Below are 23,063 nucleotides of genomic sequence, written 5' to 3'. Positions count from 1 at the left end.
TCAGCTGTCGGAGCTCTGCTAACTGAGCTCTACAGAGTGCATTTCAGCTCTCCACTCCCTTTTTTTCCTGACAGCTCAGGCAAGCTTTTTAAATTCAGCACTTTAAATGTATGTAGAGAAAACTGAAAATAAACAGGTACAACTTATATAGGATGATTTGTTTCATCTCTGTGCATCACCTGATACCAGTCACTTCACTGGGTATATGGAAGGGTTTACAATCAATTTAAAGGAAATGTGTATTAGGGGAAGACAGCTGCCGATGCTGAACTTCCCTTCTTAAAATGCCAGGTGCCTGGCTGCCACGCTTTACCCGCAGCTCCAAGAACTTTATAGAGTTCAGACTCCATTGGTGTGCATGTTTGTTCACTGTACCTCTGAAAGTACTGCAAGCAGAAGATCAATATGACAAGCTGATTGTTATAATTTATTGGAAGACCTCACAAATGGCAGTCTTTGTACTCCCCTCAGCATGGACATCACTAAACGATGAAAAAGATTCTGCTGGATGCCTAGGCATTTATTGTGAGCCATATGACTAACATCTGCACGGCTGTAGACGCAAACTGCACAAACAGCATAACAGCTGATGTCAACAGCAAAAACCCCCACTAACACAAACTAACCAGAAGCTCATTTCTCTCCAGTTACCTGCTCGCGCCCACACTCTGAGCAGCATGGGACCCTCACATGGGAGCAGCCATGTTAATGACGTCACCCAACGGGACGCCGACGTGCGTAACTTCCCGAGGCCGGAAGGTGTTTCACGACTGTTGTAAAACTATTTTTTTTTAAATCCGCCACTTCCCTGATAGTCGGTACACGAGGCTTTAATGTCATGTTTCTAACGTGATATGTGTTATGAACAGAGACAGGCCTTTGCTGAACTACAGAACGGAGTAAACGAGAGGGCGGATGTGATGTCATTCTGCGGCACCAATGAAGCTTATGGGCAGGTAATATCTCTGACGGCGTGACGTTACGCAGGATATAGTACGTACGACATTTGCGGCAAGTGGGAGGGAGGAAAAACAGCGCGAATTCGCGGACCGAGCTCTACAACTGAGAAATCCGGAGCATTGCCGCGTAATCTGCCTCCATCCTCCGCCTGATGGCCGACACCAAGGTATACATCCCCAAACGGCCTTCTCTCTAGCCCCCTGCTCCTTCAGAGTTCGGTATGGACAGATAACGGGTTGAGGATGCGGCGAGTGTGGGGCGGGGGCCTGAGATGTAGGGCTGTCCCTGTGGGGTGAGCCGGCATAGCTCTCACCTGCCATCTCGTCAATGGGCCGAAAGCGCCAGGAGAGGGTGCGCAATGTGCTGACCACCTTATGTAGCCCCCCTATCTTTTTAATTTGGTATGGGCCAGTGTGCAGTGAACCTGAGTAAGCTTATATGCCTTTCGGGATAAACCATGCAGGGGAGGGGGTCTTATTTTGCTGTTCAGTCACAGTCGAGGCTGACGCTTGGGGTGTGATAGGTGCCCATGTTCTCGGAGCCTTCCCATTCTGGGGCAGTGGTAGCGCGTGTTCCCTGACTTATCTGCTGCCCTGATTGGTTTATGGCCCCTCTAATCATTAGGACTCCACGGGTTTTATTATTGTTTGTGCAGAGTTAATAATTAATGTACAAACCTAATGTATTTGCTTCTGTTTAGTGACTGCAGTACTCCAAATAGGAAATAAATAGGTGTACCTCCTTTTTAGAGATGGAAACTTTAGGGCATGAATGGCTACAATCACAATTAAAAGTAGAATCTACTGTGGATGTACACTCTGGGAGGGGATTACTAAAGCCCTTTTGTTCAACCAGCAAGCTGAATGAAAACAAAGTGTTTTCTGCATCCAAATGATGGGAGTTGGGGATCCTCCTGCTGGGCAATTTTCTGACCATGTGACCCCCCCCCATTAGAATGCACTGATCAGTATTGCAATGGCTGATTGAACTGCCCTTTTTCCAGCAAGAATCTTCAGCGCTCAAGAGGGCTACACCCAGATTGAAATTTGGACAGTTACTTTTGAATTGGTTTTAGTTTGATAGGTGCATACCCAGCTTTTAAATCTGAAGCTGATGATCACTGAACAGCCAGCTTCTATTTTCATTTATTATATAATCATCCAGCTTCAATTTTCATTTTATTATTTCATTTTGTTATCCTAGGCTCTGAACTCCTTTCGGCCCCACATCCAATCACTTTCCAAAGCTTGCCGCTCAACCTCCGCAACATCTCTAAACTACGTCCCTTTCTAACCAATGAAACCACAAAGCTCCTGATTCACTCCCTGGTTATCTCTCGCCTCGAATACTGCAACTCCCTCATTGGTTTACCTTTAGACTATCCCCCCTTCCATCCATCATAAATGCTGCTGCCAGACTCATCCACCTTACAAACCGCACAGTGTCTACTACCCCTCTCTGCCAATCCCTCCATTGGCTGCCACTTGCCCAACAAATTAAATTCAAAATACTAACAAGTTACAAAGCCACCCACAACTCTGCACCCAGTTATATCACTTGCCTAGTCTCAAAATACCAACCTAATCGCCGCCTCCGTTCCTCCCAAGACCTCCTGCTCTCTACCTCCCTCATCACCTCCTCCCATATCCGCCTCCAGGACTTCTCCCGAGCCTCGCCCATCCTCTGGAATTCCCTACACCAATCTGTCAGACTGTCTCCAAATTTATCCATCTTTAGGCGATCCCTGAAAACTTTCCTCTTCAGAGAAGCCTATCCTGCCTCCATCTAACAACTGCACTGTTTTCTCCATTAGCTCATCCCCCATAGCTATTACCCTTTTGTATAACTTGACCCTCCCTCCTAGATTGTAAGCTCTAATGAGCAGGGCCCTCTGATTCCTCCTGTATTGAATTGTACTGTCTGCCCTCGTGTTGTAAAGCGCTGCGTAAACTGTCAGCGCTATATAAATCCTGTATAATAATGATCAACCAGCTTCTATTTTCATTTAGACCCCTTTCACACTGAGGTGCTATAGTGCCGCTTCTGTCTCTCCACTGGAGCGGTAAGCTTGCAGGACCTTAAAAAAACTCCTGTAAGCAGCATCTTTGGAACGGTGTATACGCCGCTCCTGCTCATTGACATGAATGGGCAGTGCGGCTATACCGCCAGCATAGTGCTGCTACAGCAGTGCTTTGTGGTGGTTTTAATCCTTTGCTGCTAGCGGGGGTTAAAAGTGCCCCGCTAGCGGCCAAATAGCACCGCAAAATTGACAGTAAAGCGCAGCTGAAAGTAGCGGTGCTTTACCGCCGACGCACCCACCGCCCTAGTGTGAAAGGGGCCTTATACTTACCTCGGCTCCAATAGTGCGACGTCCCTGAGCTCCCCTACCCGGCTACTAGCATCTTTGGGCTTCCAGGTCTCTATCTTCTAATTGGGCATGTGCAGGAATCGTCAGATTTGGCATTTCTGACTTTGTACAGTGAGCTGAATGTTCACTGGTACAGGGCCTGGACAGGCAGGTAAGTGACGCGGAAGAGCCCCGTGTTAATTTTGACATCAAATCTAGTTTGTCATTGTACTTTGACTAAAATGCCATTTTAGTATATTGGTCACCTGAATTGTTTTAGTGGACTAAGTGCCAGTTCACTAGTACAATGCCAGACCCTGCATGTGATTAGCACTGCATTGCTGTGCAGATCACATGCCATGTCAGTGCAATGCAATTTCAGCCATACAAACTGGCTAAAATTGCATCACATTTGCACCAAAATGGTGCCAGACCCCTTTTTTTTTTTTTTTTTTTTTTTTTTTTTTTGGTCCGCACTGGAATCGGTTCGCATGGGTGTTTACACCTATGGGATCCGATTCCTGCACCAGTTCGTAATGCGAACCGATCTGGGGGTGTCATTAACGTTAGATTGACACTCCTAGCGGTTCAGTGTTCAGGAACTGGCACTGAGTCTCAGGGTTTCCCGCATTGAAACTAGTGTGAACTGTGAATCCAGACTAAAATCGCCTCTTGCCTCAGGGTTGACTAAAATCAAATGGGTTTAATTAAATTGTGATGTATTATTTAACCACTTCCCGACTGGCGCACGCCGATGTACGTCGGCAGAATGGCACGGCTGGGCAAATGGACTTACAGGTACGTCCATTTGAATTCCCCGCCGTGCCATTGCGTGCACGCCGCCGACAGCGCGCGCTGGCCGGGAGCTCCGTGAGTCGGGTCGTGGGTCCCACGGACTCGATCGCTGCGGGGATACCCGCGATCGCCTCACGGAGAGGACGAACGGGGAGATGCTGATGTAAACAGCATCTCTCTGTTCTGCCTAGTGACAAGTGTCACTGATTACAGTTCCCTGTCATCGGGAGCAGTGATCAGCGTAGTGAAACACACAGCCCATCCTCCCTACAGTTAGAATCACTCCTCTAGGACATACTTAACCCCTCCCTGCCCCCTAGTGGTTAACCCCTTCACTGCCAGTGTCATTTACACAGTAATCAGTGCATTTTTAATCGCACTGATCGCTGTATAAATGACAATGGTCCCAAAAATGTGTCAAAAATGTCCACCATAACGTCGCAGTCACAATAAAAATCGCTGATCGCCGCCATTACTAGTAAAAGAAAAAAAAATAAATAAAAATGCCATAAAACTATCCCCTATTTTGTAAACGCTATAACTTTTGCGCAAACCAATCAGACGCTTATTGCGTTTTTTTTTTTTTTTTTTCCCCAAAAAAATATGTAAAAGAATACAATTGGCCTAAACTGAGGGGAAAATTTTTTTTTTTTCATATATTTTTGGGGGATATTTATTATAGCAAAATGTAAAAAATTCGTTTTTTTTTTTTTTTTTTTCAAAATTGTCGCTCTTATTTTGTTTATAGTACAAAAAATAAAAATCGCAGAGGTGATCAAATACCACCAAAAGAAAGCTCTATTTGTGGGGAAAAAAGGATGTCAATTTTGTTTGAGAGCCACATCGCACGATCGCGCAATTGTCAGTTAAAGTGACGCAGTGCCGAATCGCAAAAAGTGCTCTAGTCAAGAAGTGGGTAAAATCTTCCGGAGCTGAAGCGGTTAAGCATTTCTTTAGAATTTCCAATTGGAATTGAAAGCTAGAAGCTGGTTGCAATGCACAGGTGCTTCAGATTCTGGCTGCTTCATTCTTGGTAAATTCCCCTCGTACATATTGGATGTTTAACGCAAGTTTTTGAGTAACCTGACAGTTTCTGTTATTAATTGCAACCGTGTGCACAGCATTTTACAAAAAAAAAAATTAAAAGCTAGTTCAGTACAATGGAAGAACAGGGTTTGGAGGGCCCTGCTCATGAGAGCTTTCAACCTAAAAGGGAGGGGGGGGGGGGGGGTCAAGTTATACAAAAGGTAGTAACTGAGGGATGAGCTTACGGAGAAGATTAAAATGTCAGTTAGATGGAGGTGGGATAAGCTTCCCTGCAGAGATTATTTTTCAAGGATTACCCAAAGGTGGAAAGAGTAGGAGATGGCCAGACAGAATGGGGTAGGGAGTTCCAGGGGGGAAAAGACTCAGAAAAAGTCCTGGAGGTGAGCATGGGATAAGGTGAAAACAAGCTGGAGAGCAGGTCTTAGGTGAGTAGGATGGTTTGGGTAATATTTTGAGACAAGGTTGGTGATGTAGCATGGGGCAGAGTTGTGGATGGCTTTCTGTCTAGTAGTTAGGATTTAGAATTATTATTTTGTGGGTGGATGGAATCATCTGCCCTTACTCAAGATGGCCACAACCAGAAATGCTAAGAGGTGTTTTTCAAAAGTGATTTCTCAGAAAAATAAAGCATGGAGGGATGGGTGAATTTGCTTTGAATTTTAAAAATGAATTGGTGTTTGTGGTGTTCAGATGCAGTGTAGCTCTCTTTACGCCCAAGACTGGATCTGTACCTGTCTAGGCACTTATTGAGCACAAAGCCAATGGGCATCATTTTGTCCATTGTTCAGCAAAGGACCATTTACTGTGGTAAGTCTGAATTTTTCCCATGACTTAATTTGTGGACTATTGTAGAGGAAGAAACTATGTGAACTCGTGGAAATAGAAGCCAATGGTGTTTCAGTTTTGCCATGTAAAAAGTACTTCTGATGTGGAGTTTACTATTAAGCATAAATTATAGTAACACATTGGGCTCATTTTTTCCTCCTGTTAATGCAGTTGACTTGAGTGAGGCCATCCACTTGCTTAGCAATGTTTGAACTTCTTGATTTTTTTTTTTTTTTTTGGCATGGACCCTGGATGGATGTGATTTATTTGAATGGCACATCCTTTAAAAGGCAGTGTGTAACTTTGTTACACGTTCTCTGAGCTAAAATTAATTTTGCATTTTTGAAGAAAGCATATGGAACTTGTTATTAATACCGCTGTTCTTAATACTATTTCTTTTAATAATAATGTCTTTTAAAAGGCCCCATTCTTTTAATTGATTCAAATGCTTAGAAAAAGTTTTGCTGAATTTCACTGCTATTGTTTGTGGCTGACTGACAGAGTGCTGGTTCAGCACAATTCTAGTTTTTTTCATTCTTGAACATGAATGGGATATGTGAGCTTGGATGTTCTAATCTACTGCTTTGCAGGCCTTCTCAAAAGGTAAAATGTTTCTTTGGAGTTGCACTATTTTTAAAACCTGTTCCTAATGGTTAGAACTAGTTTTTTTTTTTTTTTTTTTTTAAGGTTACATTCATCTTTTTGTAACTGGTTACATCCATATTAAATTTGTAACGTGTTACTGTAGCACCAACCCCTGCACCCCTAATCCCCTGTTTTGACAGCCAGTGGGGGCTCTTCTTCCTCCACTCACTGTCACAAATGTAAGGCCTCTTTCACACGAGGGATCCGTATGTCTGTTTTTCATCCTTCCGTTTTCGGATTAAAAACGGACATACATGTATCCCTATGGAGCGTCGGATGTCAACGGTGACATGTCCGCTGACATCCGACCCGCTCCGATCCGAAAAGTGTAACGGAGGAAAACCCAACTTTTCCATCCGTTATCGGATCGGGTGACGACGGACACTACGGTCCGTCATCACCCGATCCCCCATAGGGGAGAGCGGCGCTCTGACAGGTCCGTCGCACAGTGTGCAGCGATGGACCTGTCATCTTCCTGCTCAGCGGGGATCGGCGGAGCGATCCCCGCTGAGCAAGCGGGTGTTCACGGGGCGGAACATCACTGATCCGCCCCGTGTGAAAGAGCCCTGAAAAAACGCAGCCATGTGGGGCCCTATCCAGCTGCGTCATTCATTCAGTGTTCTGTTAATGGGAAAACTACAAGTACCGACTGCCTTTGCGGCTGTCGACTTGTAGATCTCATTGAATTACCAGGGTGCTATTAAGTTTTCCTGTAAGTAACTGCTTGCCTGTACAAGCAGACAGCTTTCACGGACAGGCTACAAAAGCCTTGCATTGCACTCTCGATCTTCTTTGTTTTCTTACCTGCAATAAGATGTGTATTTCTTTTTTACAAAGGTGAGCTTATCCTTTAATTTCTTCTTGCGTGGTCACCAGAAGTGGAATTGGCAACATTTCTTTCCAGTAAAAATGGGCAAAATAAAAATGTATTTGAGGGTTGAATGATTTCTCATTGTGGAGATTCGTCTGTTTTTAACATCATGTAAGGAAGCAAGGGGGACATTTTCAAATGGGAACCGGCATGGCGATGACTTTTTATATAGGATGTAAACTCTGGACCTATTTGCCAATACCTATAGGGAGGATAGGATATCGGACCTTACAACCATCAGCTTGCATGTTTGCTATAGCTCATTGACCTGCTAGGTTGTATTTCCCAGTACTAGGAATACCATCCAAAAACAAATAAATCTTGAGGCTCGATTCAAACAGCTATGCAATTGCACCACAGTAGTGCAGGAACCTGCCCCATTGAAAACAATGAGTTTCCCTTGTCCTGTTCTGTGCGACTCAAGTCTCACTAGTGTGAACACTTACTTAGGGCCAGCTTGACTCAAATTATCCAGCTGCCACCTACGTGTGATCAACGAAGCTGTAATTTATAGTGGAAAGAGAAAGACGCTTCTAAGTGCAGTGGTTAAAAGATTTATTACAGGCACAATATGATTAAAAACACTTAAAGTTAGTAAGAGGTCATAGGCATATAATGATTAGTCCTCCTGCGCATTGCTGTAATCTTCATCTGTCTGGGGGAGAGAGAGATGACATCCTGCAGCTGTCAGAGACCCTGGTGATGTGGATTGGCGAGGAGGTGAAGATGTGATTGAGGCGACCCGGGTTCTGGAACCAAGCTGGAATGGCTGCTGCAACATTAGGTGAAGGTGGTGGTGCGGTAACGCGTTTCGGAGCATGTACGGCTCCTTTGTCAGGATTAATCATTATATGCCTATGACCTCTTGTAAGTGTTTTTAATCCCATTGTGCCTGTAATAAATCTTTTTTAATCACTGCACTTAGAGGCGCTTTTCTCTTTCCTTTTATGACCCTCCAGAGCTGCTGCTTCTCTACAAAGTGCTGCCTTCAGTGTCATCTGTCCACTGCTACAAATAACCGGCTACTCAACCTCATCAGAGCGCCCTCATCGCCTCTCTGTAATTCATAGTGGTAGCCTGCGCATACAGTATGTGATGTACCCTTTCCCCCCACCTGGGTGGTCAAGAGACTTCTCCCTGTGCCCAAGACATATAGCATCACTCACTACTGTCCCTCTGCCACTCAGGAGAAGCATCATATTTTTTTCAATAGTCTTCTCTGTCCGAGACAAAGACAGATGACCTCCTGATCTCAGTTTCAGACAATTTGAAAAAATGACTTGTGTTCATTGGGGGATAGAAGGCTTCGGAGTGGCAAAAAGAGGGCAAGTTGCTCGACCACCCATGTCTTAAGAATGCTATTGTTACTGTATGCATCCTTGACCACAGTGCATTATGGCTTCACCAACAGCCGCATGGAGATGACACCTGGTTAATTTGTTAGAAAAAAGTGGACTTATCTGAATGATGCCTGCAGCTATAGGCATTATTCAGATATCCTTGTTTGCAGCCGGCGATTCTTTGCACCATGAGAACAATCATAGCGACAGTTCCACCGCTTGATCGTTCTTACAGGCAACGGGAGGGGACATCCCCCTCCCACCGCCATCCGGTGCTTCTCCAGGCTCTCCTGTGCCATTGTGGACCAGGGAAAGAATCGCTGGATGGCGAGCATAGAGATTTCCAGTGATCAGATAGTCACCGGTCATCTCTGACCGTCAGTTGCCGGGCATGACGTACGCCCCTGTCCCCGGTAGCTCGCGCTTAGAAGTGAATGCACACATTGGTCCCGCCCACATATGTAAACGCCATTTAAACCGCACATGTAAGGTATCGATGTGTGCGTTAGAGCGTGAGCAACAATTCTAGCACTAGACCTCCTCTGTAACTCTAAACATGTAACCTGTAAAAAATTTTAAAGTGTTGCCTATGGAGATTTTTAAGTACTAAAGTTTGGCGTCATTCCATGTGTGCACAATTTTAAAGCGTGACATGTATCTATTTACTCGGCGTAACATCATCTTACACAATATATTAAAAAATTGGGCTAACTTTATTATTTCGTTTAAATCATGAAACTTTTTTTTCCTAAGGAAAAAAAAATTTGAAAAATTGTTGCGCAAATACCATGTGAGATAAAGTTGCAATGCCCGCCATTTTATTCCCTAGGGTGTCTGCTAAAAAAAAAAAAAGTTTGGGGGTTCTGAGTAATTTTCTAGCAAAAAGATTATGATTTTTACATGGAGAGGAGTGCCAGAATAGACCCAGTATGGAAGTTGTTAAGCCATTCACCAATCCTGAGCTTTGAAGTGGCAGACTAGATTCCAATGAATATAGACTTTCTAAAAGTTCATGCTTGCATTGGAACGTGTGAAAGAGGGAACGCAATTTACAATTTTACAAAAAAGTTAGGCTAGTTACAGATTAGTTCCAACATTGGCAGTCAAGTTAATGCCAGTCTATTTTCTGTCAGAATTGTAAATGTTTTGGCTCCATTTGATTTGAGATGTTTTAGGAGTGGTCAGGGGCAGGTTTTATTCTATTGCATAGCTACTTTAGATCAGCAGTGGGAGGAATTTATGAATGTAGCTAAGGGTGTATAATTTGTTTCACCACTGATTAGCGCTGTGTGACAGAATTGACAAATATCCCAGTGTGTTTGAAATGTGTGCATTCTCTTTTAGGATACACAGGAGGAGCATGAACCCTCTGTAGAGAACCCAGATGAGGCCAATCACGATCCTCATTTTGAACCTATTGTTTCATTGCCTGAGCAGGAAATTAAAACGCTAGAAGAAGATGAAGCAGAAGTGTTTAAGATGTAAGGGTTTATGTTTGTGTTTTTGTTTTTTTTGTTTTTTTTGTTTTTTTTGTTTTTTTTTTTTGATTCAGTTGTGTATATCCTTTTGAAAATGTTTTTTGATGGACAAGTGTTATAATATTTGGACGGTCTGGATTATTTACAACTACTTCCCAATCGCATAACTGCATTATATGGTGGCAAAATGGCTCTTCTGGGTAAAGGGCACTCGTGCTGCCGACGTGCCACTTCTGCTATAATTTGTCACAGCGGGTGCTGGTCAATGGATGTCCACTGGCACCCGCTGATCAGCAAGGAGAACGGCAGAACAGAGCTCTGCCCATCAGCGGGGATGTTTGACGCTTTCCCTGCAAAGCAGGGAATAAAAATCCAGCACATCCCTTAGTAAAAGCACCACATAGTAAACACACAAACACTGGTTAGGCACACATTTAATCCTTTGCCCCTAGATGTTTAACCCCTTCCCAGCCAGTGTCATTAGTACAGTAACCGTGCATATTTTTAGCAATGTCACTATTTTTAGTGTCAGATTGTCCACAGTAATATCGCAGTCCCGCTATAAGTCACTTATCGCAACTTTTACTAGTATAAAAAAAGACTATATATATCCCATAGTTTAGAGACGCTAAAACATTTGCGCAAACCAATCAATATGCACTTATTGGAATTTTTTTTCTTACTCCAAAAATATGTAGCAGAATACATACTGGCCTAAATTTTATTTAGAAATTTAGATTTTTTTAATATATTTTTTAGCATAAAACATAAAATGCCAGTGGTAAAAAGGACAAATTTCATTTGGGGTACAGTGTTTCATGACTACGCAATTGTCAGTTAAAGTAACGCAGCGCCATATAGCAAAAAATGGCCTTGCCATGAAGGGGGATAAATCTTTCGGAGGTCAAGCACATAAAGGATCCAAACAGTTCAGATTCTCATCCCCATACAAATTGAGACCCTAAGACCCCTGTTCACAAAGGGTGCGACTTATGTGATTTTTGAAATGACAAGTTGCACCCTATTTGTGCCTAGGGAATCAATCAAATCAGCGGGACTCCCAACTTGCACTGATTTGAAAAGAGGTTCCTGCACTATTTTTGGTAATTTCATGTGCGACTTGCATTGACATCTGTGCATGAAAACGCACAGATTTCAGCAAACCTTACATTAAAACGCACTGACTGCTGGCTTCTAATGTTTATCACCGTAAAGGCTGTTTTCAAGTGCTTTTGTGGTATTCCCTTACTTTAATTTCTTAAGTCTTGTGTATATTGTTTTGAACAGGAGAGCAAAGCTTTTCAGATTTGCTTCTGAAAATGACCCACCTGAGTGGAAAGAACGGGGCACAGGTGATGTAAAACTTCTCAGACACAAAGAGAAGGGAACTATCCGTCTTTTGATGAGAAGAGATAAGACTCTAAAAATTTGTGCAAATCATTACAGTAAGTAACTACTTTTGTACTGTACCTACGTCGTACATGTAAGGGCTGGGACAGGTTGAAAAAGATTTATTAGTCGCTAACCTGGGGTATGAGGTTTTTCTACCTGCAGGCAGAGAAGTGCACAGTAGGAGTATTGAGATTGCTGGGAAAAAAACAATACTATGGGCTTGCATATTTTTAAAATTCTAGTTTGGGGGTGAAAATAAATTCTGAGCCAGTTTGACATGATGCTAACCTAGTATAAAGATTTATACAACGTGGCATCATGCAGATTTCACTAACCTGTTCATAGAAGCTTTAATTTCTTTATTTTAAATATCTGAATTCTTTAGCAAATTTAGTTTGTGTACCTGTTTAAATTAGAGGAAACGTTTGGGAGATGTTAATTTTACAAATTAAATGTAGAAATGTTACACACAGGTTTAAAGGCTTGCAGAAGGGGGGGTTGCGAAGTCCAAAAAAATATATATAATCTCTATCTCACAGGTAATATGCAGATTGCCTATTCGCTTTTATTAGGGTACAGGGGAAAATATGCTGAATTTACATTTCCACTAAATACTGCTTTAATGTCACATTCACACTTGTGCGACTTATCAAACAACTTTGGGGTCCAAAGATGGAAGACAAGTTGCACCCCATGTTTCCCAATGAGTAACGTTCATATCTGTGCAACTTAGTCGTTCCTGTACTACTTTAGTCAGACTTTCATGCAACTTGAGGGCCATAGACTTCAATGTAAACCCTCAAAAGTCCCATAAGTCACGCCTACATGATACACATGGTACTTTTTGTGTGACTTGTGTAGAGTGCCAGCAATGAAAAATAGTGTGGGTCCCCCCTGCCATTCATACCAGGCCCCACACCAAAATGAGAAAACACAGTAAAGTGTGGGCCCCCGCAGACCCCCACAACCACCAGCCAGGGTTGTGGGGTAGAGGCCCTTGTCCCCATCAACACACGTTGAGGGTATGTGGCCTGCTGTGTGCCCTCCTGACCTGCAGGGCTGCATGCTCGGGTAAGGGTCTGGTTTAGGGGACCAATGCAGTGTTTTAATTTAGGCATGGGTTTTCCTTTAAAATCCATACCAGACCCAAAGGTTTACATTCAGCTGTCAGTGGGGAAACCCGCTGACAGCTGAGTCATCGGTTTAGGACATGTCTAGCGACATCGTAGCGCACAAACTATCACATTGGTCAGAGCCCAAGTCGCATGGTAAAATCGCAATTGCATGATTTTTTAAGTCAAGGGTGAATGGGCATGTAAAGCTAAACTCCAGGTATGGTTTTTTTTTGTTTTCAAGGTCCAAGCAGTGATTAAAGTGGGCTTTTATTGGACAGCTGCAGATTGACCTCCCTGTTGCCTGCCAAGGCAGCAGAGCTGGGCACTGTTTATTAGGCATCACATGGAGGCATTGTAGATAGCTGCATCAGACCTGCCATCAGTACAGGCACCCACCGGGATTAAATATCTGCTACGTTCAGCCCCCAGGATATTCCTTTAAAGTCCAGAGGGACCCCTCCAAACTCCCACAGTATTGCTCAGCCTGTGGTAGAGCCTCATGTCTCCTGTAGAGACCCCTAACTCCCTCCAGAAGAACACCCAGCCCTATCAGTACCTTTCAGCATTTCAATGGCTATTTTGTATTGCTACTTGTATTGTGAGTCTACGTTTTTTTTTTTTTGTTTTTTTTTTTTTTTTTTTTTTTCCTGTTTGGGTATGGAAGGTTTTGTAAGAATTTAATGACCCTTATTCTCAGTGAGGGTTATAATTGCTGAATACACATAAGCAGTGCTATGTACCCACTTGTGACCGTAAAAAAAAAAAAAAGATGAGAAAATGTAAAGCATTCTGAGTTTGACATGCTTTTTCCTCACACCTGGTGAGAGCCTGTTTTTTATGAAAATTTTGATTAGGAAGTTGCCATGGGTATTTTTCTTGAACCAATGCAATGCCTAATGATTGCTTTTGTCTTGACAGTTACACCTGCAATGGAGTTAAAGCCCAATGCAGGAAGTGATAGAGCCTGGGTCTGGAATACATATGCAGATTATGCAGATGAGGCACCGAAGCCTGAGCTGCTTGCTATTCGTTTTTTAAATGCAGAAAGTGAGTATTTTGAGCTTGATCAATGTGTAACTTTCACTTTGGCTTATTTTGTTTATTTCAGGTACTTATATAGCGCTGTCAATTTATGCAGCACTTTACATATACATTGTACATTCACATCAATCCCTACCCTCAAGGAGCTTACATACTAAGGTCCCTAACTCACATTCATACATATACTAGGGGCTAATTTAGACAGGATCCGATTTAACCTATAACCATGTCTTTTTAGAGTGTGGGGGGATTAACTGGAGTACCTGGTGGAAACCCATGCAGGCACAGGGAGAGCATGCAATACACCACTGTGCTACCTCATTATGAGCATGGTTTTAGGACTTTTGGGTATAAATCTATAAGTGGTGTTTGACAATACTGCCAAGCTGAAACTGATACGAAACTGGAAAGCTGGGATTGCAGTTTGCTTATTTCTATGAGCCTTGTGCCAAACAAAGTATTGACATTGTTTTAGCTTTAAAAAAAAAAATCGTCATTCTTTAACCACTTAAGGACCGGAAGGATTTGCCCCCTTAACCACTTCAAGACTAGCCTCGTTTTGGATTTTAGGTGTTTACAAGTTTAAAACAGGTTTTTTTGCTAGAAAATTACTTAGAACCCCCAAACATTATATATTGTTTTTTTTTTTCTAACATCCTAGAGAATACAATAGCGGTCATTGCAATACTTTTTTTTGCACCGTATTTGCGCAGCGGTCTTCTAAGCGCACTTTTTTTGGAAAAAATTCACTTTTTTTGAAAAAAAAAATAAGACCACAGTAAAGTTAGCCCAATTTTTTTTTATTTTGTGAAATATAATGTTACGCCAAGTAAATTGATACCCATCATGTCACGCTTCAAAATTGCGCCCGCTCGTGGAATAGCGTCAAACTTTTACCCTTAAAAATCTCCATAGGCGACGTTTAAAAAATTCTACAGATTGCATGTTTTGCGTTACAGAGGAGGTCTAGGGCTAGAATTATTGCTCTCACTCTACCGGTCGCGGCGATACCTCACATGTGTGGTTTGACCACCGTTTTCATATGTGGGCGCTTCTCACGTATGTGTTCGCTTCTGCGCGCGAGCTCGTCGGGACAGGGCGCTTTAAAAAAATTTTTTATTATTTATTTTATTTATTTTTTCACTGTTTTTTTTAAAAAAAAAAAATTTGGATCACTTTTATTCCTATTACAAGGGATGTAAACATCCCTTGTAATAGAAAAAAGCATGACAGGTCCTCTTAAATATGAGATCTGGGGTCAAAAAGTCCTCAGATCTCATATTTAGACTAAAATGCAAAAAAAAAAAAAAAAAAAGTCGTTTAAAAAAAAAAAACACAAAAAAAATTGTGCCTTTAAGAGAAGTGGGCGGAGCCGTTGTAATGACGTCGCTCCGGCCGTCACATGGTATGGAGACGGGTGGGCGCCATCTTGGCCTCACTCGTCTCCATACCTAAGCAGGGAAAGGACCCGATCGGCTCCGGTAAGCGGCGGAGGGTGCGGGAGGGGGGGTGGCACCTCTCCCGCCGCCGATAACGGTGATCTCGCGGCGAACCCGCCGCAGAGACCACTATTATCGTGTACGGAACCGCCCGCTGAAAAGATGGATACCTCGGTTGTGGCAGCAGCTGCTGCCACAACCGAGATATCCATCTTCAAAAAAATGACGTGTATATATACAGTGGGCAGTCCGGAAGTGGTTAATGACCAGGCCATTTTTTTGCGATACAGCACTGCTTCCCTTTAACTGACAATTGCGTGGTCGTGTGACGTTGTACCCAAACAAAATTGATCTTTTTCCCACAAATAGAGCTTCTTTTGGTGGTATTTGATCACGTCTGTAGTTTTTATTTTTTGCACTATAAACACAAAAAAAGTTCTCTAGTCATCTTCCAGGACGGCACACCTAAGAAGTAGGCTTGCCGTCCTGGAAGATTTCCTAGAAGGCTAGTTACCGGTAAGTGTAACTGGTACATTTTTTGCCCGATGACGGAGCAGTGGATCTGTCATGTTGCTAGGTAGAACAGGGAAATGCCTTGTTTACATCTCTGTTCTGCCTCTCCTTGCGTGAGCCACCGAACATAGAGTTCACAGGGCATGCTCCCGCAGCGGGCGCCTGCTAGGCAGCAAATTCAAAGGGGTCATACGGTATGCTCTTTAGCCCGCCCATGCCATTCTGCGGACGTAAAGCCGTGGTCGGCAAGTTGTTAAGCTGTGTTTGTAACATGTAAGCAGCCAATGTTTTCGGCCCCTTTCACACATTTTGTCAGTTTTTCATCCGTCTGACATCGCTGCATCCCTATATAAAAACTGCTGTAAATGGATGATCACCCGTTTACATCCGCCATCCATTTTTTTTTTTTTTTTTTTAAACTGATCAGAGTTTTTTCAGTTTTGATGGCGGACCTGAATGGGCGCTCCATGTTAGTCTATGGAGCGACGGATGTCAGCAGTGACATGTCCGCTGACATCCGATCCGCTAAGGCCCCTTTCCCACTGGGGCTAGAGCTGCATCGGCGGTAAAGCGCAGCTTTACCGTCGTTTTAGCGCGGTATTTGGCCAATAGGGCGGTTTTACACCGCGGCCCCCCCCCCCTGCTAGCGGCCGAGAAAGGGTTAAGAACCACCGCAGAGGCGCTTTGCCAGCTGTATAGTCGCGCTGCCCCATTGATTTCAATGGGCAGGAGTGGTGTCTACACCGCTCCTTCACCACTCCGATGCTGCTAGCACAAATTTTTTTTTTTTTTTTTTTTTTTTTTCCTGTCCTGCTAGCGCACCGCTCCAGTGTGAAAGCCCTCGGGCTTTCACACTGGAGACACAGCTGCGGCTGTTTTGGGTTGGTTTGCAGTCGATATTTATAGCGCCTGCAACCCGCCCGGTGTGAAAGGGGTCTTAAAGCAGACGGATGCCCCTGCATTCGCATCCGTCCCTGGTGGATCGGGTGAGATCTGATGAAAATGGACATGCTGTCCATTTTCGTCTGATCTCTCCATAGAAAGCAGTGGCGCTCAACGGGCCCCTCCCCGCTCAGTGAGCAGAGAGGGACCTGTCATCCGCCGGCTCAGCGGAGATCAACGGAGAGATCTCCCTCTGAGCTGGCGGACTCCGAGGCAGAGGATCCGCCTCGTGAGAATGATGCCTAAAAAGGGACATTCTACTTTTGTGAATGAGAATATGTAACAAATATAAAGTAGCGGTTTCCCTATTTGGCTGCAAATGACACTTTAAAGTGTCTCTGTCACTTTTGCAGCTTAATTGGCATAACGCCTGTTTTAAATTTGTTAACTGTCCCCATTCACATAGAACAGGGGTCTAAAACTGGTGGCCCTCCAGCTGTTGCAGAACTACAATTCTCATGAGGCATTGCAAGGCTGACAGTTACAAGCATGACTCCCATAGGCAGAGGCATGATGGGACTTGTAGTTTCGCAACAGCAGGAGGGCCACCAGTTTGAGACCCCTGACATAGAAGAACTTAAAAGACATGCTGTGTGAATTGAGACGCAGAACAAACATGGTGTTTTTCATATTTGACTGCAAAAGTGGAAATGCATTTTAAACTGTAAATGGTGGGGTGTGTTCCCCCCCCCCTACAAACAAGTGGTAGGTGGTGAGCAATAAAAGCAGTCTAGAGCTCCACCTGCTGCTTGAATATAAGACTGCATCATACATATTTCAGTCGGATTTACCTGACTATAAACTGCAGTGGATTAATAAACTTCCCTGGCCTAGCAAAGATGTCTGCACACTCATGACTACACTGAGTAGTTTGTGGGCCCTGGTAATAACTAAGCGCTAACGTTTGCACAAAGCGTGTCTACCTCTTTGTCCCCTGCTCCACTTGTCATTTGAAGCTTCAATAAAAGAATTTCTGGAAATGCAGCTGTCCAAAATCGTTTCCTTATAGCTTGTGGGTCCTGTTGGGGTCAAAATTTGTTAGAAGGGGGGGGGGGGGGGGCTTAAGCATTGTGCTATGCTACATTGGCAGGCAGGTGATACATTGGAGGTTAAATAGACCTGGATGTCTAAAAGCAATCTAAACAGTGATATTTCATAGGGGAAGTTTGGTCCCTTATGTGATAAAAGTGGAAAAATGAACGTTGTGCCCAAGCCCTTAAAGTGATTTGTAAAGCGCTTTGTTATAAATTTAAAAAAAGTTCCTTACCTCTACTGTGCAGCTTGCTTTGCACAGAGTGACCCTGATCCTCGACTTCTGGGGTCCCCCAGCGGCTCCTCCCCCCACATCAGATCTCCCCTAGAAGTGCTCTCCCAGGAGGGGTGTTACCTTGCGGGTGCGCTCCAGAGTCCAGCATTTGTGTGCCAGCATTAACTTAGACCCCTTTCACACTGGAGCGTTTTGCAGACGCTATAGCGTTAAAAATAGCACCCGCAAAACGCCCTAAAACAGCTGCTCCATGCACTCCAGTGTGAAAGCCTGAGGTCTTTCACGCTGGAGCGGTGCGCTGGCAGGGCGTCAGATAAAGTCCTGCCAGCAGCTTCTTTGGAGCGGTGAACTCACCGCTGCTCCCCATTGAAATCAGTGGGGCAGTGCTGCGATACCGTCGGCAAAACGCCGCTTCGGCAACATTTTGCAGGTGGATTTGACCCCTTTTCGCCTGCTAGCAGGGGGTTAAAACTGCCCCACTAGCGGCCGAATAGCGCCAATAAAGCAACGCTAAAAATAGTGCCGTTTTACTGCTGACGCCTGGGGCGGCTCGGTGTGAAAGGGCTCTTTAAAGTGGTAGTTTACACTAAATTTTTTTTTTTTTTTTTTTTTTTAACCTAGAGGTAAGCTTATAAATAAGGCTTAAAAATGTCTCCTAAATCTGTACGGTTTAGGAGATATTCCCTTTGCATACAGCCGCTGATGTCAGTACTTGACCAAAAGTATCGGTACTCGCCGGTAAAAACAAATGGTATTGGTGCATCCCTAGATTTAGTATTCGGTTCTCCTTGCATTTCTTCTGCATTTATTTACATTTTGGCGTTCAAGTCTGTTTTGCTTTTTGGCTTCAATATAAATGGTTTCTTAATGTAAAGTGTTTGCTTTTTATTTAGATGCCCAGAAGTTCAAGGCAAAGTTTGATGAATGCAGAAATGAAGCCAAGGGCAAACAAACAAAAGGTAAATTAAACCCGCTACTTTTCTTACTTGCAGACTCACTCTGTGCCTAACTGCAAACCTCCAGTAATGGCACTTTTTCAGTCTGCTATAGAAAAACCAGGATTGTATCTATACTGCTTTCTGTTTCAGGAAAGTTTTTCTATGATCTTGGGATACTCTAGTTTTAAAATGTTAAATGTTTGTTTTTTGGCAACACTACATTAAGTAGTTTTCAGTTAAAATAAACGATCAGTGTTAAAACACTGCTTGCTTTAGATTTTTGAACACTTCTTACTCTAAAGCAGGAGTCTCAAAACTATGGCCCTTCAGTTCAGGAACTACAATTCCCATCATGTCTGTGAATGTCAGTTTTACAATGCCTCATGGGACATGTAGTTCCGCAACAGCTTGGAGGGCGGTAGTTTGGAGATCCCTGCTCTAAAGGATAGGTGTGTGCATTCACCATTTTTGTGAAACCATTTACTAAGAACTAGTCTTTTCTTTGGACATAATAGAGCGTATTAAAAACCTAGAAGTATGATGAGTGTGTGTGGGGTGTTTTTTGTGTGTGGGGTGTTTTTTGTGTGTGGGGTGTTTTTTGTGTGTGTAACAGCTTGTTTCCAGCTGTAGTACCTAGTGAGAGAATTGTATGATTACTAAGAATGAGCCCTAGAATGTATTGAGTAAAGGTGGACTCTTAAGGCTCATTCTCACTAGCTTGCACAGGAAAATATAGTTTTTGTATGCAGACAGTGGGAGGAGTTGCCTTGCATTTTCACAATACAGCTGTTTGCCTTTTTTTTAGGAATTTGGGACTTTCTTTTCTCACTTTTGGTCTAGCGTTGGTGTATAGCCAGCCTCACTGGCAAATTGAGAGGTGTGGGAAGAAAGAGGGGCAGAAAAAAAACACACCTACTACATGTCTGTTTTTGCAGACTGGAGTGCTCTAGGTTTCACAGCTCCAGAACAACAAATGTAAAGGTATATTTAGGTGACTGATATCCACTTATGGGGACAGTTTTACACTGTAGATTTATTCCACATAGTAAACAAATTCCAGGTAGGCAATGGTGTACTTAACTGCTGCATTCACCTGGCATTACATAGCAACATTCACATCTGCATTGTGCATATTGTGATTTTGGTCACAGTAGGCATTTGAGTGGCCAAAATTGTTACAGGCTGTATGCTCCTATCCATATTCAAGTTTAAAAAAAAAAACAAAAAAAAACTTGAAGATGGTTACTACTTGACTGAGTAGTATGTGTGATGTCTGCCCTCTAGTGGAATACTTGTAGGAATAAATAGACATTTGAACAGGTGGCACTGGTCGACTTGTCACAGCTATGCTGGGATGTCCCCTTTCTATATAGAATCGCACTACCATTCCAATGATAACTGTAAAAATCTCATTTTAAAGTAGAACTTTTATTTTATTTTGCCCCATTTGAACATTTCCTCTTGAAAATGGTAAACAGGACAAATAGAAAGGGTGGGTCTCCTAAATGGGGCACAGACAGCAATACAAAATGGACAGGTGTTCTAATCCCTCTCCATTCTATCCAAAGCTAAAAGGGGGGGGGGGGGGGGGAGTTTTTGCCTTTAGTTGTATTTTAAGTGAACTGCTGTGGCTCAAATTTAAAACCTGTTGAGGTTTTCCTTTCAACCAATTAATAATAATGTACATTAGCCAACAACCTGAACTTGTCATTGTTTTAGTAGGTTCTCTACTTTACTTTGTCTGACTTCAACCCTCGCCCATAAAATCCCTTGGACGCCCTCTTTGTTCTCTCAATTGCTATTGGATGCGGCTTGGGTTCCAGGCCCCAATCTAATAGGTAGTCTTCAACAAATTTTTTTCTACTTTAATTGTATACATCTTAAGAGCCAATCTTTAGCCAGTGTCCGTGATGTGCATTACTTTGTCTCCACTCAAGATCTGAGCAAAAAAATTTTTTTTTTTTTTTTTTTCCTTTGTGACTATAAGGGAATATCTTAATGGTGTGCATGTTGGACATGGACGATGAAAGGCTGTGTGCTATATTAGGACTGCTTCATGCTGCGCTGCTGCGTTTTCCCATAAACTTCAAATTTGTCTCGCTGTATTGATGGGAAAGCACTGCTAAACCTGCACAAAAGCTCTCACTTTGCCCAAAGCGCAGCAGGGCAGTGTGAAGCTTCTCTTAATCAGTATAAAGCTTTCTCCACCTATCACTTAGTAACCTGATTTGTTTTCAGCAGACTCGACCAAAAATGATAGCACTGATAAAGTTGCAGAAAAACTAGAAGAACTATCGGTAAAAGAGGACAAGGTGAAAGACCAAGAAGAGGCCAAACAAGAAAAAACAGAAGAAGAGAAGCAATAAGTCCTCTAGAGCCTTGTACTTTTATTTTTACAAGGGACTTTGTAACTAAGAAAAAAGAACTGAGTTCAAACATTCAGGTTGTTTTTTCTAAGCTTTTGCCCTTCAGAAGGTTTCTTGAGAAACAAAAATCCATTCCCCAGTCATGCAAATGTACTGTGTTCACTTTCTTTTTCCATAGTGGAAACACTTATTTATAGTCATCCAAAGTAACAAACCAGTTTGAAAAAAATGTAATAAAGTGTGGACTGGAATCTATAATGGTTACACAAAAATAATGCATCTCGGCCAGGGAAATGTATGGGTGTTGCCTTTAATGATGAAGGGTATAATAGACTTATGCATCACATTTCAGTTGGCGTGAATGGGATATATTTTCTTCTTTTGTTGTGACCCAGGTAGGATGATGCTGTTTAATCAAATAAATTTGAGCTGAGAATTAACACATCTGTTGTGTTTCATAGCAATTTTTTCTGTTTTGTATTTTTTTTTTCCACCTAATTATGGATGCTTTAAATCCTGTAGTTCAAGAAAAATTGCTACAGAAGAGTAAAGAATTTCCATGCTCTTTTGCTATAGTGTCATGCCATACAGCAGTCTGTCTTGTCCATTGAGGAACACATGAAGCCTTTAACCTTCAGATTATGTTGCTGCCTGCAAGGAGATTGTTGTATTCTGACAGCTGTAGGCCAGCCGTCTCCTACTACCAGCATGCCTTTGTTTTATTTTTACTAGTGGCCTAGGAGAATAGATGTCTTTTCTGCAGCTCTGCTATGTTGAGACATACCTTTTTGCTGGCACCTTGTACTTTAAGATTCTTCTCTACTGGCTTTGGCTAATCTTTCAGATTGTAGTGCTCTAGCACAGTTGTCCTTTGCCTGGCTTTTGGAGTGCTATATCTGGGCATTTCACGGACAGCCTGAAAGTGACCCATTGTCCATAAGTAAGTGACGGGCCCTTTCCATACTCTGTTCTGGTAAAAAAAAATGGCTATGGAGTGCTTTCTAGGTCCTTAGCCACTTGATTGGTGAGTGTGCTGATCAGGGAAAGCATCAAAAGCTACCTTGAGTTCCTGTCCATTTCTACTGTGGAAGGGGTTAACGCTATGGAATTGAGCACTGAAATCCCATGAGTCAAGCACTGTGTGCTCTTTCCCACTATACAGCATCAAAGCATCTTCCCAATGCTGCTCCTGGTTGAAAAGAGCCTTGTGGAATTTTGATTTGTTCCTGCTGCCCAACTACAGGGATTTGGATGCCTCCATCTGACACTCACCTGCTGTGAGCTGTTGGGTTTTGTAAGTACCTAAAACCCTATTTTGCCTTGCCACCCACAACATGTCTGATTTCTGGATACAAAGGGCAGTTCTGCTGTACTGACTGCACAGCTAAAGCTTCTTCCCCATTCTACTAATGGCCCTGGATTTGCTTGCAGTGTGTCTTTTGACTGCTGATTTCTGCAGCCTGGAATCCTGTTGGCCTCTGCTCCCAGAGTCTTATCTGTCATCTGTGTCCTCTTTTACTCTGGGTGTTTTTACTATGGTCATTCAAGACTTAGGCCAAATCATGCCGTTATTGGCTGAGCAGAGACCACAAGCTTGCTCCCATACCTTCTCCTGTAGATATGATTCACCTGCAGCCTCTGAGTCTTGGGCCACAGAGACTGCCTAAATTTGATATGCTACATTCCATGACTGCTTAGCTTGCCTCTCAGGTGTCAGTTTATTGCTATTTCTCCCAAATTAA

The 23,063-nt window shown here is 43.1% G+C and overlaps 2 protein-coding genes and 1 non-coding gene across 7 annotated transcripts in view; 2 read left to right on the top strand and 1 right to left on the bottom strand.

Moving 5' to 3' along the window:
• TRMT2A (tRNA methyltransferase 2 homolog A) overlaps positions 1–882 on the bottom strand; it is a 92,558-nt gene extending 91,676 nt beyond the window's left edge. For 2 of the 4 annotated variants that reach the window (XM_073628634.1, XM_073628652.1), the window contains exon 1: positions 652–880. In XM_073628634.1, the coding sequence (XP_073484735.1) occupies positions 652–679 (28 nt within the window). In that variant the 5' untranslated portion in view covers positions 680–880. Of the gene's footprint in view, positions 1–626 lie in introns of all 4 variants that reach the window. The other 2 variants (XM_073628643.1, XM_073628662.1) reach the window with 2 other exon arrangements.
• Positions 883–964: 82 nt separating this feature from the next.
• On the top strand, positions 965–21,765 carry RANBP1 (RAN binding protein 1). Of its 2 annotated transcripts, none has more exons than XM_073628675.1 (6): positions 965–1,126; positions 10,175–10,311; positions 11,596–11,753; positions 13,734–13,862; positions 18,911–18,976; positions 21,194–21,765. In XM_073628675.1, the coding sequence occupies exons 1-6, from the start codon at positions 1,112–1,114 to the stop codon at positions 21,319–21,321; spliced, it is 633 nt and encodes a 210-aa protein (XP_073484776.1). In that variant the 5' UTR covers positions 965–1,111; the 3' UTR covers positions 21,322–21,765. The 2 variants fall into 2 exon arrangements, with proteins under 2 accessions (XP_073484776.1, XP_073484785.1); XM_073628684.1 differs by having other exon boundaries at positions 967–1,126; positions 21,197–21,765.
• On the top strand, positions 19,006–19,136 carry LOC141125059 (small nucleolar RNA SNORA77). Its single transcript, XR_012241357.1, has one exon. It is a non-coding gene; the product is annotated as a small nucleolar RNA SNORA77 (small nucleolar RNA).
• Positions 21,766–23,063: the final 1,298 nt, after the last annotated feature.

This window comes from Aquarana catesbeiana, linkage group LG01, assembly GCF_042186555.1.
Source record: "Aquarana catesbeiana isolate 2022-GZ linkage group LG01, ASM4218655v1, whole genome shotgun sequence".
Lineage (NCBI taxonomy): Eukaryota > Metazoa > Chordata > Amphibia > Anura > Ranidae > Aquarana > Aquarana catesbeiana.
This window is presented reverse-complemented; position numbering and strand designations above follow the sequence as displayed.

What these genes read in the sequence shown, in the direction of transcription:
- RANBP1 (XM_073628675.1), top strand. An exon ending in GAAGCAGAAGTGTTTAAGAT is followed by an intron (nt 10,312 to 11,595) that starts GTAAGGGTTTAT and finishes TGTTTTGAACAG; the next exon opens with GAGAGCAAAGCTTTTCAGAT. An exon ending in CAAGGGCAAACAAACAAAAG is followed by an intron (nt 18,977 to 21,193) that starts GTAAATTAAACC and finishes ATTTGTTTTCAG; the next exon opens with CAGACTCGACCAAAAATGAT.